Source organism: Rhincodon typus, chromosome 2, assembly GCF_021869965.1.
Source record: "Rhincodon typus isolate 14 chromosome 2, sRhiTyp1.1, whole genome shotgun sequence".
In the NCBI taxonomy this organism is placed as follows: domain Eukaryota; kingdom Metazoa; phylum Chordata; class Chondrichthyes; order Orectolobiformes; family Rhincodontidae; genus Rhincodon; species Rhincodon typus.
In genome coordinates this window covers 118,507,071-118,523,558 of record NC_063333.1, presented here as the reverse complement: position 1 = coordinate 118,523,558, position 16,488 = coordinate 118,507,071, and the positions used below count along the sequence as shown (strand labels likewise).

Here is a 16,488-nt window from a genome sequence, read left to right as displayed (position 1 = left end):
ATCAAAGCTTTAACATTAATATGACGCATTCACTGATCTTGTTTCTCCTGTCTGTAGTACCCACTACATAATAAATAAATTAATTTCTCTTTGATTTGAGAAAGTCAATTGAACCTTGCTTTTTTTACAGTTCCTCAGGAACGGGTAACAATGCTAATGCCTTGTCTGCAGCAACAAAATTTGAGTTTTGGTCTTTTCATCTGCTCAAACTTTCATTGTTTGTTCAGCACTTTTCAAATGTGTTTTGGCCAAATACATGCTTAGGTTTGATTCTCAGAATCTTGAAACATAGATTTGAAGTGTAACCTCTGAGCATTGGTTTATAAAATTTTCTTTAACTTAAGGGATCTTCTCATCTAATGTCCATAAATTAGTTCCAAAGGACTGAATCCTGTGTACTTATTGATAGTATCCCTAATGCCAAATAGCAAGATCATTCCTTTATTGCAATCAACAGGACACGCTCAACAATAAGTTCTAAGTATTTTAAAAAGTTTGATACCATCTTTCCATGCTCTTTTAAATTTTGGGTGATAAGCTAAAGATGTAAATTGTTTATTCAATATTTCTTTGAATATTTGCAACAAACAAAATTAAACAATGATCTGTACAAAATTGGACAAACCTCTCCATTATGATTTTTGCCATAATTTTTTCCTAAAAACACCACTTCGGGAAATCTTGTCACGACATCCATTATTGTTAAAAGATACTGAGTCCCACTCCTGGTTTTAGGTAGGGATCTTATGCAATCTTTTCAGAACTAAAGGTGCACGTTTAATTGTCGGTTGGGACTTTCCCACTGCCTGACATATAAGGATGACAGATTTCCTTCCCTGAAGAGCATTAGTGAACTAGATAGGTTTTTCTGACCATTGCCAACAGTTTCACAGTCATCATTAGACTCTTAATTCCAAATCTCTGTTGAATTAAAATTCCGCCAGCTGTCATTAAAAGATTCGATCCCAGGTGCCCAGAATACTATTGTGTATCTGGATTACTGGTTGACTGATAATACATTATGTCATTTATCTCCCACAAAAATTACTAATCAATGAAGAATTGTCTGTCCCAAGTCATCTCTTCCTTCCTAGTAGGTTCCGAGGGTTCAAGATCCTTTTGATTCTAAATGTTGAGTAATCACTTTAAGTGTTTCATCCTTACAAGATCCTGCTTTTTATTTCTAGCTTCAATCTATGAACTAACTTCCTCACTGTAATCTCAAAGATTTCAAATAATGCAGTTATATTTTCTTCTCCCAGAAAAGTTTCAGCATCCATTAAAACCATTTTGAAAGTCCGTTCATGAAATGTACTTCAGAACAACACTCCTGTTTTTATGATAAGTACCTCCATGTAGGCTTTTCTTTAAAAAGGTTCACAGATCCCTCTTAATTTTAACAATTTTCTATCTTGAATGAGCTCCCGCTTTGAGACGATCCCAGCTAATGGTAATATATTGAACAAGTCAGATGCCAGTGAAACTTGACTTGATAGACCAAATCTGCATATGAAAGCAATTTGTAAAGATTTTATGAACAGCACAATAAAAAATTCAACCCTTTTCCCCAGCACTTTCCTTTACAAATACACAAACCCAGTGATGTATCACTCCTGTCTTCACAGTACAATTTCTTTTTCAACTTACTCATAAGCATTTCCTTTTGGCAACTTTCTGCATATTCATTAGCTGTAATTCTTTGCATCTCTTCCACAGACACATAGACAAGCTAACTCACTGACATTTCCTCACTGAACTCTAGGTTTTTTCAGTCATAGAGACAGTAGGAACTGCAGATGCTGGAGAATCTGAGATAACAAAGTGTAGAGCTGGATGAACACAGCAGGCCAAGCCGCATCAGAGGAGCAGGAACGCTGACATTTTGGGCCTAGACCCTTCTTCAGAAATGGGGGAGGGGAAGGAGGTTCTGAAATAAATAGGGAGAGAGGGGGATAGAAGACGGATAGAGGAGAAGATAGGTGGAGAGGAGACAGACAGGTCAAAGAGGCGGGGATGGAGCCAGTAAAGATGAGTGCAGGTGGGGAGGTAGGGAGGAGATAAGTCAGTCCAGGGAGGACGGACAGCTCAAGGGGGCGGGATGAGGTTAGTAGGTAGGAGATTGGGGTGGGGCTTGAGGTGGGAGGAGGGGATAGGTGGGAGAAAGGACAGGTTAGGGAGGCGGGGACGAGCTGGGCTGGTTTTGGGATGCGGTAGGGGGAGGGGAGATTTTGAAGCTTGTGAAGTCCACATTGATACCATTGGGCTGCAGGGTTCCTAAGACGCCAGGCGCCAACTCTCTGACACCTCTTCCTACCGCCCCCTTGATCATGACCCCACCCCCGACCACCAAAACATCATCTCCCAAACCATCCACAACCTCATCACCTCAGGTGACCTCCCACCCACAGCCTCCAACCTCATCGTTCCCCAACCCCACACTGTCGGCTTCTATCTCCTTCCGAAAATCCACAAACCTGACTGCCCTGGTCGATCCATTATCTCCGCCTGCTCCTGCCCCACCGAACTTATCTCCACCTATCTGGACTCCATTTTCTCCTCCTTGGTCCAGGAACTCCCTACCTATGTCCGTGACACCACCCACGCCCTTCATCTCCTCCAGAACTTCCAATTCCCCGGTCCCCAACACCTCATCTTTACCATGGACGTTCAGTCCCTCAACACCTGCATTCCCCACACAGATGGCTTAAAGGCCCTCCGCTTCTTCCTGTCCCGCAGGCCCAACCAGTCCCCCTCCACTGACACCCTCATCCGTTTAGCCGAACTCGTCCTCACCCTCAACAACTTCTCTTTCAATTCCTCCCACTTCCTACAGACAGGGCGTGGACATGGGTACCTGCATGGGCCGAAGCTATGCCTGCCTCTTTGTAGGTTACGTGGAACAATCCCTCTTCCATACCTACACTGGCCCTAAACCCCACCTCTTCCTCCGTTACATTGATGACTGTATCGGCGCTGCCTTGTGCTCCCACGAGGAGCTCGAACAGTTCATCCACTTCACTAACACCTTCCACCCCAACCTTAAGTTCACCTGGACCATTTCTAATACCTCTCTCTCCTTCCTGGACCTCTCTGTCTCCATCTCTGGCAACCACCTAGAAACTGATATCCATTTCAAGCCCATGACTCCCACAGCTACCTAGAATACACCTCCTCCCACCCACCTTCCTGCAAAAATGCCATCCCCTAATCCCAATTCCTTTGCCTCCGCCGCATCTGCTCCCAGGATGAGGCATTCCACTCCCGTACATCTCACATGTCCTCATTTTTCAAGGACCGCAACTTCCCCCCCTCAGTGGTCGAGAACACCCTCGACCGTGTCTCCCGCAACTCATCCCTCACACCCCCTCCCCACAATAACAACCAAAACAGAATCCCCCTCATCCTCAACGAACCACCCCACCAACCTCCGGATCCAACGCATCATCCTCCGACACTTCCGCCATCTGCAATCCAACCCCACCACCAAAGACATTTTTCCCTCCCCACCCTTATCTGCTTTCCGGAGGGACCACTCTCTCCGTGACTCCCTTGACCGCTCCACACTCCCCTCCAGCCCCACCACACCCGGCACTTTTCCCTGTAACCGCAGGAAGTGCTACACCTGCCCCTGCACCTCCCCCCTCACCCCCATCCCAGGCCCCAAGAAGACTTTCCACATCAAGCAGATGTTCACCTGCACATCTGCTAATGTGGTATACTGCATCCGCTGTTCCCGTTGTGGCCTCCTCTACATCGGGGAAACCAAGGGAGGCTTGGGGACCGCTTTGCAGAACACCTATGCTCGGTTCGCACCAAACAACTCCCCCTCCCATTCCTCAGACGACATGTCCATCCTGGGCCTCCTGCAGTGCCACAACGATGCTACCCGAAGGTTGCAGGAACAGCACCTCATATTCCGCTTGGGAACCCTGCAGCCCAATGGTATCAATGTGGACTTCACAAGCTTCAAAATCTCCCCTCCCCCTACCGCATCCCAAAACCAGCTCAGCTCGTCCCCGCTTCCCTAACCTGTCCTTCCTCCCACCTATCCCCTCCTCCCACCTCAAGCCCCACCCCCATCTCCTACCTACTAACCTCATTCCGCCCCCTTGACCTGTCCGTCCTCCCTGGACTGACCTATCTCCTCCCTACCTCCCCACCTACACTCACCTCTACTGGCTCCATCCCCGCCTCTTTGACCTGTCTGTCTCCTCTCCACCTATCTTCTCCTCTATCCGTCTTCTATCCGCCTCCCCCTCTCTCCCTATTTATTTCAGAACCCCCTTCCCCTCCCCCATTTCTGAAGAAGGGTCTCGGCCCGAAACGTCAGCCTTCCTGCTCCTCTGATGCTGCTTGGCCTGCTGTGTTCATCCAGCTCTACACCTTGTTATCTCATTTTTTCAGTCATGTCTGTTTGGACTGCCAGAATTCAAACTTCCCTTTTCTTTAAAATTCATACATACGTGTGGGTGTCACAGGCTGGATTTATTGCCCAATCCTTGAGAATGTGGTGGTGAGCTGCCAGTGTTCCTTTCTGCTGGTATGGATCTTTCCTTCTGAACCAAAACTGCTTGCAGTCCTGGTCACAAAAGCTCAACTTTGTAAACACTTGAGCAATGATCTCACCAGGTAGCTTATCTAGTCGTTTAGCTGAAGTCAAGTTCTTTCTTGGAAATGCTGTATTGAACTCACTGTTCAAACTGCCATTCTGATATTTGAAATCACCTCACATAACTAAAACTGAAAACTCATTTACCTCCACTTTTGAATCCAAGTTTTCCAAGAATAATACTTTATAACCATTTATCACATTATTTGTTCACTAAAGTCCAATGCAATTAAGATAAACTTAGGAATTATCCTCCTATTTCTGACGCAAAACAAAAATAGGGGTCTTGGATATAAAATACTCCATTAAATCCAGTGAAGAATGCAGGAGAAACTCCTTTAGGAGGGAATAATTGTAATGCTGAACTCATTTTTGTGAGGAATGGGGAAAACAAATAGAATTTAAATTCCACTAGCTGCCGTAATGGGATTTGAACCATGGAGCCAGAGCCTCGGTTTCTTGGTTCCTAATATATTGACATCATCACTCACTCTCATTTCTTGCTTAATTAGGCAGTGCGGCATACCTAAAACAGTCACCTTCCTGCCTCCAGCAGAATTATGTCTGGAATGGGACGATCGCATCCTCAGCCACCAATCGTGACCCTTAAGTGGCAAATTAGGACACTAATTAAGTGTCCCTCAGTCCACAGCCACTTGAGCCAATGGTCAACATGTCAACCTGTGTGGAAAGCATATCAGATGAGTGGAAGGATGAACCCTTAAAGTCAATCCGTGCTGATTGAGGAACTGAGCATAAAACCAGTGGGAGGGTATTTGCTTAGATCCATGTCATTGTCCCATATGATTTATTTACTCCTTAGTCCTCTGTAATCCTGCATTGTCTTCTAGCAACAGCCACAGTCTCTTCCATGGTGCTGCCAAGTACAAGAGCTGCTGTCCAGGACCTTTTCCTTATTATTTTTATTCCAGGTAAAGGCCTACCGGTGGCCTTACCAATAGCTGATTGGCATTAGATTTGGTGGGCTCACCAAATAGCTGACAGACCCTGATGTCACAACAGGATTCCACTGGGTTTCTACTCAGCTCCTCCCTTCATCAGGAGGCTTATATGTCTTTTTTGTTGCTATATCTGGCCAACACAAGAATGGGCAAGTACAAAGTGCTTCAGGAAGGGGCAGAGATGCTGGAAGGGGGAAGGGCAATGGTTCTTAAAAATATACAGTTCTGACATTTATACATTGCAGGATGCAAAGGAGAAGAAAGTAGTCAGAAATTTCAACTGCAAATGGCACTTTTTGAAGTCTGTGAGGAAAATCTAGTTGCTGTTGACAAAGATGCTCAAATCCTCCTTTGTAAGTTTATTTTTACAGCAGCAATTATATCAATCATATCACTGGCCCAAACTAAAGCACTGTCAGCAAGACATGTTCAGAAAAAAAATTCAGTTGCACAGGCACAATAGATGACGACGAGTAGTATTGTGACATTGTAACAGTTTTACACGCATCAATACATCATTTTAGGCATTTTGATTTAACTTAATTTCAATACCTTTGGTTAACAAAAAAAATCTATTAATTTTGAATTTAAAATGAACATGAACAATTGAAATAGGACAGTTGCTGTTTGTGGAAGAGTTTCAATCCTGTATATTTCTGCATAGAACTGACTCCTAATTTCACTTCTGAAAAGATCTGGCTATAATTTTAAAGCTGACACCCCAAAGTACTAGCCTTCCCAGGCAGCATAAATAATTTCTATCTGCCCTAATCATTCTCCTTAATATTTTAAACTTTGAACAAATCACTTTCTGTTTTTCTTCATAATTTCATCCTTGGATTCTAGATTTCATTTTAATGTATTTAAATGCTGAACTACACTGTATACCCTGCGATGCAATTTATCCTAAGATGTGCCCAGAACTACTCTCACTACTCCCAACTGTGATCTGACGAGAATTTTGTATTGAGTAACTTGAGTTCTTCTAACTCCATCTGCTACTCTAATTTCTAATATTTTAGATCCATGTAAATAGATCCCACATCTCTTTGAACTTTCACTGCTTGATGCTTTTCATCATGGATAATGTTCTGAGTTTTTTAGGTTCATTGTAAATTATATCCACACTTGCACCCATTTAAATCTATTTTCCATAATTATGTTTACTCATAATGTATTCATATTTAAACTGTATGTATGCTGGATTGGTGGCTTTGTTCTTTAATAGTTGTGCTTTTAGGCCCCAACACAGATCTTTGTGGGATATCGCAAGTCATGAGTCAGGCCTACTCTGTCTCTTCCCACTCTACCAATTTCCTAACTAGAATTGTGTACACTTCCATGAGTTTCAAATTTAGCTAATAAGGAGTTATCAAATATCTTTTGGAAGTTCATACAATAACATCCATAGATATTACTATGTCCATTGTTTCAGTTAATTCTGCAAAATATAAAATCATTGATTTGTTCTCATACAAGAAGCAGATATTTGGCCCAACAAGTATCTGCCCACTCACTGCAAGAGCAACTCCTCTTGTCCCGTTCCTTAATCCTTTCCCTATAGCCTTGCATTCTTTTCCTCTCCAGGTGCTTGTCTAAGTGCCTTGTAAACGTGCCTTATAAAAGCCATGATCAAAATTGTCTTTATTACTCTCAGGCAATGCATTCCAGTTCTTAGTCAATTACTGCATAAAAATACTTTTCTGCATATTGCTGTTGGTTTGTTTGCTTCTCAGATTAAATCAGTATCCTCTTGTTCTCAATCCTTCTCCAACAGTAGACCATTTCTCCCAATGTGCTTTGTCTTGATTCTTCCTGATTTCGAATACATTATCAAATCTTCACTCAACCTTCTCAAATCTGTCAAAGTAACTAAAGTCCCTCATCCCTGGAATCATTCTGCTAATTTTTTTTTATGCATCCTTTCCAAAGACTTAAGGTCTTTCAAAAGTATGGTGCCCAGATCAGACACAATATTCAAGTTGAAGGTTAAAACTATAAAGATTAAATTGAATCAGGTTCGTCAAGTGTAATTTTATTTATTCACTTGTGGGTTGTGGCTGTTGTTGGCTGGTCTGACATTTATTTGTCCATTCTGATTCCCCCTGAAAAGGTGGTGCTGAGCTGCCTTCTTGAACTGTAGCAGTCCTTGGGGTGTTAGAGAGTTCCAGGATTTTGACCCCTTGGAGTGAAGGACTTACAGTTCCAAGTCAAGATGGTACTTGGCTTGGAGAACTTGCAGTTTGAATACTATTTGGCACTTATTAGCTCAATCCTGAATGTTGTCTAGGTCTTCCTGCATATGGATATTGACTGCTTTAGTAGCTGAAAAGGGATGATTGGTGAACAATGTGCAATCATTGCCAAACATTCCCAATTCTCACCTTATGGTAGATCTGTGCAATCTTTCTTGGATCAACTGAAACAATTGAAGGCGTTCAATGCAAGGGAATTCATGCAGGCCTGTATTCCAACCAGAACTCCATCAACAAACACGTTGAACTGGACCCAATGTACAAACCACTGAAAAACAGAACTGGAAATAATGCCAACCACCCCAGTAAACCGAGGCATATAAATAACAAGCAGGTAAGAATACCAACACTTCACCAGAGGCGCACTGACCATGATACCTAGCAGGGTGACAAAACATCTGCAAACAAACCCATCGACTCGGCGAGCAAGTCTACAAACTCATCCACAACCCAAGCTACAAATCTTAATAACTTTAAAGGTGTTCAATCTTTGTATAAGTGAATTTAGAGTCTAGTAATTTCCTGACAACAAATGTTAAACTAAGAACTAATGTTATTCCTTGTGTATAATTAAGGCTGAGATAGATAGATTCTTGATCAGTAGGGGAATGATGGGTTACAGAGAACACACAGGAAAGTGGGCATCAGCAATAAGAACGTTAGACAAAGGAGAGTCAGTGTAAGGGATTATCTGGATTTAGAGAAGACTTTTGACAAGGTACCACACAGGAGGCTGCTAAATAAGAGCCCATGGTGTTCTGGGAAAGGTACTGGCAATGGACAGAGGACTGGCTGACTGGCAGGAGGCAGCAAGTGGGCATTAAAGGATCTTTTCCAGAATGGTAGCTGGTGACCAATGGAGTTTCACATGGGTCAGTGTTGGGACCACAACTATTCATGTTATACATAATGATCCAGACAAAGGAACTCACGGCATAGTTGGTAAATTTGCAGATGACACAAAGATGGGTGCAGGGGCAGGCAGTGTTGAAGGAAGCTGCAGGACTTGGATAGGCTAGGAAAGTGGGCAAAGAAGTGGCGGATGGAATATAATGTGGGAAAGTGTGAAACTATGCACTTTGATAGGGAAAATAGATGTGTAGACTATTTTCTAAACTGGGGAAAGGCTTTGGAAATCTGAAGCACAATGGGACTTAGGAGTCCTAGTTCAGAATTCTCAAGGTAAACATGCAGATTCAGTTCGGAAGGTAAATGCAATGTTAGCATTCATTTCAAGAGGGATAGAATACAAAAGCAGGAATGTACTAAGGAGGCTGTATGAGGCTCTGGCCAGATCACATTTGGTATATTGTGAGCAATTTTGAGCCCTGTACGTAAGGAAGGATGTACTTGCCTCGGAGGCGGGGTTCAGAAGGATGATCGTGGAAATGGAGGGCTTGTCATACGATGAGTGTTTGAGGAACTAGACAGAGTTTTGAAGAATGAGGGGGTATTGTAATTTAGAATACTGAGAGGCCCGAAGAGGGTGGACGTGGAGAAGATGTTTCCACTTGTAGGAGAGACTAGGACTTGAGTGCACAGCCTCAGAGTTAAAGAATGACCCTCAGAACAGAGGCTGGTAAATCTGTGGAACTTGATATAGCAAAAGGCTGTGGAGGGTAAGTCATTGACTGTCTTTAAGAAAGAGAGGTTGATAGGAACTTGATTAGTAATGTACAGGAAGATAGCAGGAGAAAGGGGTTGAGAAGCATATCAGCTATAATCGAATGGCAGAACGCACTTGAATGGCCTAATTCTGCTCCTATATCTTACTGTCTCATGAGCCATGCTCCTATCAAATTTATTATCCTGCCATGACAGATGGTGGAATCTGAATTCAATAAAAAAACACCCCGCCTCTTCGATCTGTTTGTTTCCTCTCCACCTATCCTCTCCTCTATCCCTCTTCTATCCGCCTCCCACTCTCTCCCTATTTATTTCAAAACCCCCTTCCCCTCCCCCTTTTCTGATGAAGGGTCTAGGCCCGAAACGTCAGCCTCTCTGCTCCTATGATGCTGCTTGGCCTGCTGTGTTCATCCAGCCCTGCACCTTGTTGACTTGAAAGAAGAGTCTAGTGGTGACCATGAAAGCATTGTTGATTGTCAGGAAAACCCATCTGGTTCACTAATGTCCTAGGGAAGGAAATCTGCTGTCCTTACCTGGTCTAGCCTACGTGTGACTCTGGATGCACAGCAATGTGGTTGGCACTTAAAAATTAGGGACAGGCAATAAATGCTGGTCGAGCCTGCAATGCCCACATTCCCATGAATGAGTGAAAAATAAGGCAGAGCAGAATCAAGGGACCATGTGCCCCGCTCCTGTTCCCATTTCTTATGGTTATTAAAGAGAATGTATGTGAAAGTTGAGTTTAGAACTTTCACTAGAACCAAATGAATTTCTCCCCATTCACTGCAACCTGACTTTTTTTTTGTTTGCTTGAATTGTAGCAACGGTAGTAGGTTGCTTTTAATAGGCATTTGGAATCACCAGAGGTTAAAAATTTCAACGATTGCTGCCACCGAACACATAAGTAAACGCCAAAAATCATAAGTCAATTCGCATCAGAAAAAAGTTAAATTTTACATTTCTGCAGTACTCGTCATGACTTCCAACGTCCTAACACGCAATCCATGACGCCTGTAATGAGGTGGAGACACAGTTGTGATGTAAAATGACTCATAATATTTCAGCCGAAACTTTCTTGACCCTCCGTAGCTGCTTTCCCAATGTTAGGTAAAACTGCATGGAACACTGTCTGATTTTAGTCTAGTAATATTTTGGAATAAACCAGTGACCGTTTACACACTTCACATTTTCAACAAGATAATCTTGGTTTCCCTTGAGTGAGCTTTGGTCGGTAATTCCCCTTCCCTCAAGCACGAAACTGATCAGCACGCAGATTCTGTAGCCAAATGAATCCTGTTGAAAGATTCACTGATCCACTTGAGCTCAAGTCAATCACATTCATAGGGCCAGAGATGGACATCCTGCGGAGAGAATGTAGATTTCGTACATCCTTATTACCCTCCCAGTCTCCGTCCTCAAAAATATTTTGGCCTAAAGACCAGAAGAAGCACAGATGTGTTGGCGGGGGGGTAACGGGTAAGTTAACGCATGCGCTAATCTTCCTTCTGCTCCCTTGATGCTTTGCGCACCGTTTGTTGGGCGGAGCCAATGGCAGCGTCTGGCGACGGGATGACGCAGCTGGCTCTTGAGCGCGCATCGTGCGTTGAGGGAAAAACCCTTCCCCTGAGGGAAGGCCTGACTCGCACGCGCCCGCATGCGGGTGGCTGGTTGGATGCTTGTGCGAAGTGCGTGATTGCGGGAGACGGTAGAGAGCGTGTGACGTTAGAGTGTGGATTCCCCCCTTCCCCGTCCCTCCTCCCCCCCCCCCCCCCCCCCCCCGCCTTCCCGGACACGGCTGCTAGGAAATAGAGAGCGGCGCGAGCGACTGGCAAGCAGACGGATTCAGACATGGCGGCGGCGACAGGAGGAGGAGGGGGTAAAATCCGAAACAAGAGACACCATATTATCAGCAAGCCTTACGCCAAGAACCAGGTATTTTATTTTATTATTTGTTATTACTCTAAAGAAAGGATTGACAAACCGGACCGCGTTGGGTTTAACTATGTCGCTGCAGGAGGAGGTGGCTGTCGTGAGCCCCGCTTTCTCGGCAGAGGCGGTGTGCGCGAGCCGCGGCCTAGTGGCTGGCTTCAGCGGCCTGAGCGATTGAGGGCAGAGTCGGGACCAAACTCGGGCCCAACCTATTCAAAAAGGAAAAAAAAAACAAGCTGGAGGCGGGTAGAAGGTGCTGACGACGAAGCTGTAACTCCCAACGGAATCTCCCCTCTGAGTTTTATTTCATTGTGTTTACTGTATAAATGCTGTTGAGACGCTTCTTGTCGGCTTGTTATTCGCTTCCGGTTGCAATCTCACGGCCGGCTGGTAAGAGCGAATTTCTCTCCCTTTTTTCCCTCGACTTTGTCTCCCCTATTTCACTGCGCGGCCCTGTTTTTCCTCCTTTCAATCTCCCGATCTGGCCTGAGCCTCACTGGGTAGGCTTTCGGCTTGCTCCGGTCTCTCCGTCCTTTTCGCGTGCCGCCATGGGCATTTTGGCGCGGACTTGATTTGTTCCTTTAAAGCGAGTTTTCCATAACATTTTCGAATACTACTGTTCCTGTTGTGGAAGTTTGGCGTACAAGTGCGATTTTAGCCAGTACATTCGTGTACTACATTTTAACCAGTTTCCTCTTCTACGATCAGCGTGGGTTTGGGGGTGGCTCAGCTGCGACTTTGACATGAGGACTTCACGCTGCCGGTATCTGGAGTACTCGACTATTGCCACCGATTTCTTTATAAATTTGCATTTTGATGGGACACTTTGCTTTTTGAACTTAAGCTAGTATATTGTCTGAGGGATTTATATTCGAACAATCTGATTTTAAATTTGTTACAATTAATGCTAGTATATGGGGTTGTTAGTATCAAAAACAACCGAAAGCATTTTGGTTGGAAGATCGTTCTTTTTTGTGTTCAAAAATTTGGTATTCAAAAATAATTTCCACACAACTTTTACATTCATTCCCAACTATACAGAGGAGGTATTGCTTCATTGTGATAGGCTTTTGCGAACGATGGTGTTGCATTCTTATCGAAATGGAAGAAGTGCATAATCGGCACTCTGTAGGCTTGTTTTACCCCTTCAGTAAGATGCTCGTTTCTTATCTCGGATGTTAATATGTGGGAGGGAAAAAAAGTGAATTTATGAAGTGCACTGCGCAAGTACAGACATCTTGAAGTACTTTGCAGTCACTAAAGTTTCGTCCTTGTAACATAGAAAACCTGACAGCCAATTTGTGCATACAGAACTTCAACAAACAAATGTGTTGGGCCAAGTAATCTTTCTCTGTGATGCTCTTCTTTGAGACAGTTCCATGACACCCTTTATGTCCACCTGAGAGGCAGTTGGGCTACAGCATCTCAATGGTGCAGGACTCTGTCTGGGTGCCGTGCTGGTGTGCCAGTCTTGATTTTTATGCTCAAATTTTAATGAATCTTAAATTTGAAACCCCATGACCCAGATGAGTATCACCCTCAGTCATTAGGACCATATTGATATTTTTGTTCTGGAAAGAATTTCACCTGCTAAATGCATGCATTTGTGTGTGTCCAGCATCTATGGAATATGCAGTTATTTACTACTTTAAGGATTATGGTTACACTTGCTACATATACTATTTATATAGTTAAACGTCACCTTACATTTTACCTTTCAAATATTATTGCCACCTCTATAGATTGTTGGATCTTTCACTCTTCAGTCTTATTTCCAACCATCTATTTGTTTTCATGTACACTAACTCATTGTCAGTACACACATTCTTAGTGTATCACAGTCTTGCAGTTTAAACACATGCTTGCAAGTTACCATACTAAACTTATATTTATTTGGTGCTTTAAACCTAGCTTCACAAAGTGTCATCAGATAAAATTTAATGCTGCCATATCAGAATATGATGCAAAGTTTTAAAACTCCTTTTGGAGAAGGGTGAGGTGGAACATTTTTTTGGAAGGAATTCCCTTTATGTCCCTAACTGCAGAAGGTGTGTCATTGGTACACTGAAGGAAATTGGGAATTCAAAATGCACCAATGTTCCAGGTTTGAAGTAAATGGGACTTCTTTGTTCCACCTTTCCTAACATGATTGTAACTAGATTATCTCCAGTGATGACTACTTTTCCTACACCATTATGCCATTGTTCAGAAGACCCATGGAAGCCTCCTTTTATTTACTTGCATGTTGCCTTCTGATGGTATCATCCTCAGTCTTGAGTCAGCTTCCAGTTAAAACATTGGTCGGGCTGAAACCATTGTATTTGGATCTCCAGTTTAATCTTGCTGACCCAGATTTATCTCAACCATGGCATCCTCTTCAAATCTGAACTGAGATTCTGAATTCAAATCATTATTATAAATAGCACTTATGTTAACCTGTAAGATGTTCTTGTTACGTTCTGCATTTATGTAGAAGCATGCTGGTAATTTGTGATAGACATATTCATTTTTTAGATGTGAATATGCAGGGAATGTAGGAATATGGACCATATGCAAGCAGATGGGATTAGGTTAGAATGGCAACTTGGTGGGCCACATGACTGGTCCTGTGCTGTACTGTACTCTATAATATCGCTTGCATCTATGTAAACCTTTCTGCTACTGAAACTCAACTATGCCTTTATTGCTTTGATTCAAATATGTCCATGCCTGCTTTTGTCCTCCGCTGCCTGGAAAGATCACCTCATTCAAAACTGCCTTTTATGTTCTACCTATACTTTGTCCCACTTGTTAATCCTTCCTGTCCTTGCCGACTGTCATTGTCTCCTGATCCGCCAGGCACTTAATTTCTAAAATTTTCAGTTAAATCCCTTTTATATCCTCTTCCGTCATCTCTGAAACCTCACCCAGCCCACTACTTTTCACCCACACAAATTTTCCACCCATCATGCCTTTGGTTCAAAATGTCTTCAGCTGTCTATCCATTCTGTTCCGCCAGCCGTAACCTGAAACACTATCGATGTTTTAAAAAATACTAAGTAATTGGGATGGTGGCGGAGGAATTAATGACCGCTAGAAAGAAAGTACTAAAGAACCTAATGGGACTAAAGACTTATCAGTTGCATCTTAGGATATTAAAGAATGTAGCTACAGTGATAGTGGATGCGCTGGTTGTAATCTTCCAAGACTCCATAAATTCTGGCAAGGTGGCAGTGGATTGCAAAACCACCACTGTAACATTATTCAAAGTGCAAGGGTAACTCACATCAGTTAATTATTTCCTAGTAAACGTAACATTTGTTATTGGGGAAAATGTTGGAGTTTATTATAAAGAACATAATAGAGCACTTAGTGATACATAACAACAGAATCAAGCAGAGTCAGCATGGGTTTGTTCAGGGGGTATCTGACAAACCTATTAGAATTCTTTGAAGGGATTACAAGCAGGATAGATAATGATGTAATATATTTGGAATTCCAAATAGCATTCGATAAGGTACAGTACATGACACTACTTAAGATGAGCCCATTATGTTGGGGGTAGTATGTTAGCATAGAGCGTTGCCTAACTATTAGAAGACATAGAGTTGGGATAAGTGAGGCATTTTCAGATTAGCAACCTGTAACTTGTGGAGTGCCTCAAGGGTCACTGCAGGAGTCACAATTATTCACAAAATACACAAAGGCACAAACTATAACCAAATTTGCACCAAATGTGACAGCATCTTCCAAACCCATGACCACTTCCATGTAGAAGGACAAGGGCATCGGACATATGGGAACACCACCACCTCCAAGTGACTCACCATCCTGACTGCTGGGTCAAAATCCTGGAATTCCCTCCCTAATAGCATTGTGGGTCAACTCACAGCAAGAGGACTGCAGTGGTTCAAGAAGGTAGTTCACCACCATCTTCTCAAGGGCAACAGGGGATGGGCAAGAAAAGAACCCACATCCCACAAATGACTAGGGGGAAAAAAAACAAAAAGAAAAATGACAAATGTGTGGGAAGGCAACTGGTGAGGATGATACAAGAAGGACAAATTAGTGAGTGGGCATAAAATTGGCAGATGGCGATATAATGAGGTTATGCCCTTTTGTTTGGAAGAATAGAGGAGCTGAATATTATTTAAATGAAGAAAAACTGCAGAAAGCTGCAGTATAGAGTGGTTCAGAGGTCCTTATGCATAAATCATGAGAAGCTAGCATACAGTTTGAAGTAATCAGGAAGACAAATTGGATATTGACCTTTTATTTTAAAGGGAGTAGATTATAAAAATAGGGAAGTCTCTTTTAAAATCATACAAGGTGCTAGTTAGGCCACACGTAGAACACTGATCAATTTTAGTTCCCTGATCTAAGGAAAGATTTCTTGATATTGGAGGCAGTCAAGAGAAGGTTCATTAGATTGATCCTGTGTAAGGAAGGGTTTTCTTGTGAAGACAGGTTGAGTCGGATGGGCTTGCTGGAGTTTAGAAGAATGAGAGTCAGTATTATTGAGACATATAAGATTCTTAGGCGGCTTAGTGTGGTGGATACTGAGGGGTTGTTTTCCCCCTTTATTGGAGTGTCTAGGACCAGACGGTGTAATCTGAGTCGGAAGTTACTTACTTAGGACAGAGGTGAGGATTTTATTATCCCTGAGGGTAATGAATTAGTGAAGGTTTTACCGCAGAGTCCTGTAGTAGCTGGGTTGTTAATCATCCTTAAGGCTGAGATTGAAGATTTTTGATGAATAAGGGAATGTAGGGTAAAATTCAGGGCAGTGGAGTTGAGGATAATCAGATCAGCCATTATCTCATTCAATGGAAGAGCTGTCCTGAAAGGCAAAATTGTCGACTGCTGCACCAAATCTTTTAGCCTCAATAACCAAAATCTTTATTTTTAAGATGTTGCTGGAAATCTCAACCTTGTTTAGTTTATGGGGTTAAAATTGATTCAGAGATAGTGGGAACTACTGATCCTGGAGAATCTGAGATAACAAGGTGTAGAGCTGGATGAACACAGCAGGCCAAGCAGCATCAGAGGAGCAGGAAAGCTGATGTTTCGGGTCTAGACCCAAACGTCAGCTTTCCTGCTCCTCTGATAATGCTTGGCCTGCTGTGTT

The 16,488-nt window shown here is 43.0% G+C and overlaps 1 protein-coding gene and 1 long non-coding RNA gene across 4 annotated transcripts in view; one reads left to right on the top strand and one right to left on the bottom strand.

The window, feature by feature from the left end:
- Window positions 1–5,910: 5,910 nt before the first annotated feature.
- On the bottom strand, window positions 5,911–11,060 carry LOC125485950. Its single transcript, XR_007264675.1, has 2 exons — window positions 10,410–11,060; window positions 5,911–8,094 (listed from the first exon to the last, which is right to left on the bottom strand). It is a non-coding gene; the product is annotated as an uncharacterized LOC125485950 (long non-coding RNA).
- A 9-nt stretch (window positions 11,061–11,069) lies between these two features.
- Window positions 11,070–16,488, top strand: part of nup153 (nucleoporin 153) — a 65,368-nt gene continuing 59,949 nt past the window's right edge. For all 3 annotated transcript variants that reach the window (XM_048611529.1, XM_020509949.2, XM_048611536.1), the window contains exon 1: window positions 11,070–11,384. In XM_048611529.1, coding sequence (XP_048467486.1) covers window positions 11,301–11,384 — 84 coding nt within the window. In that variant the 5' untranslated portion in view covers window positions 11,070–11,300. The remainder of the gene's footprint in view (window positions 11,385–16,488) is intronic.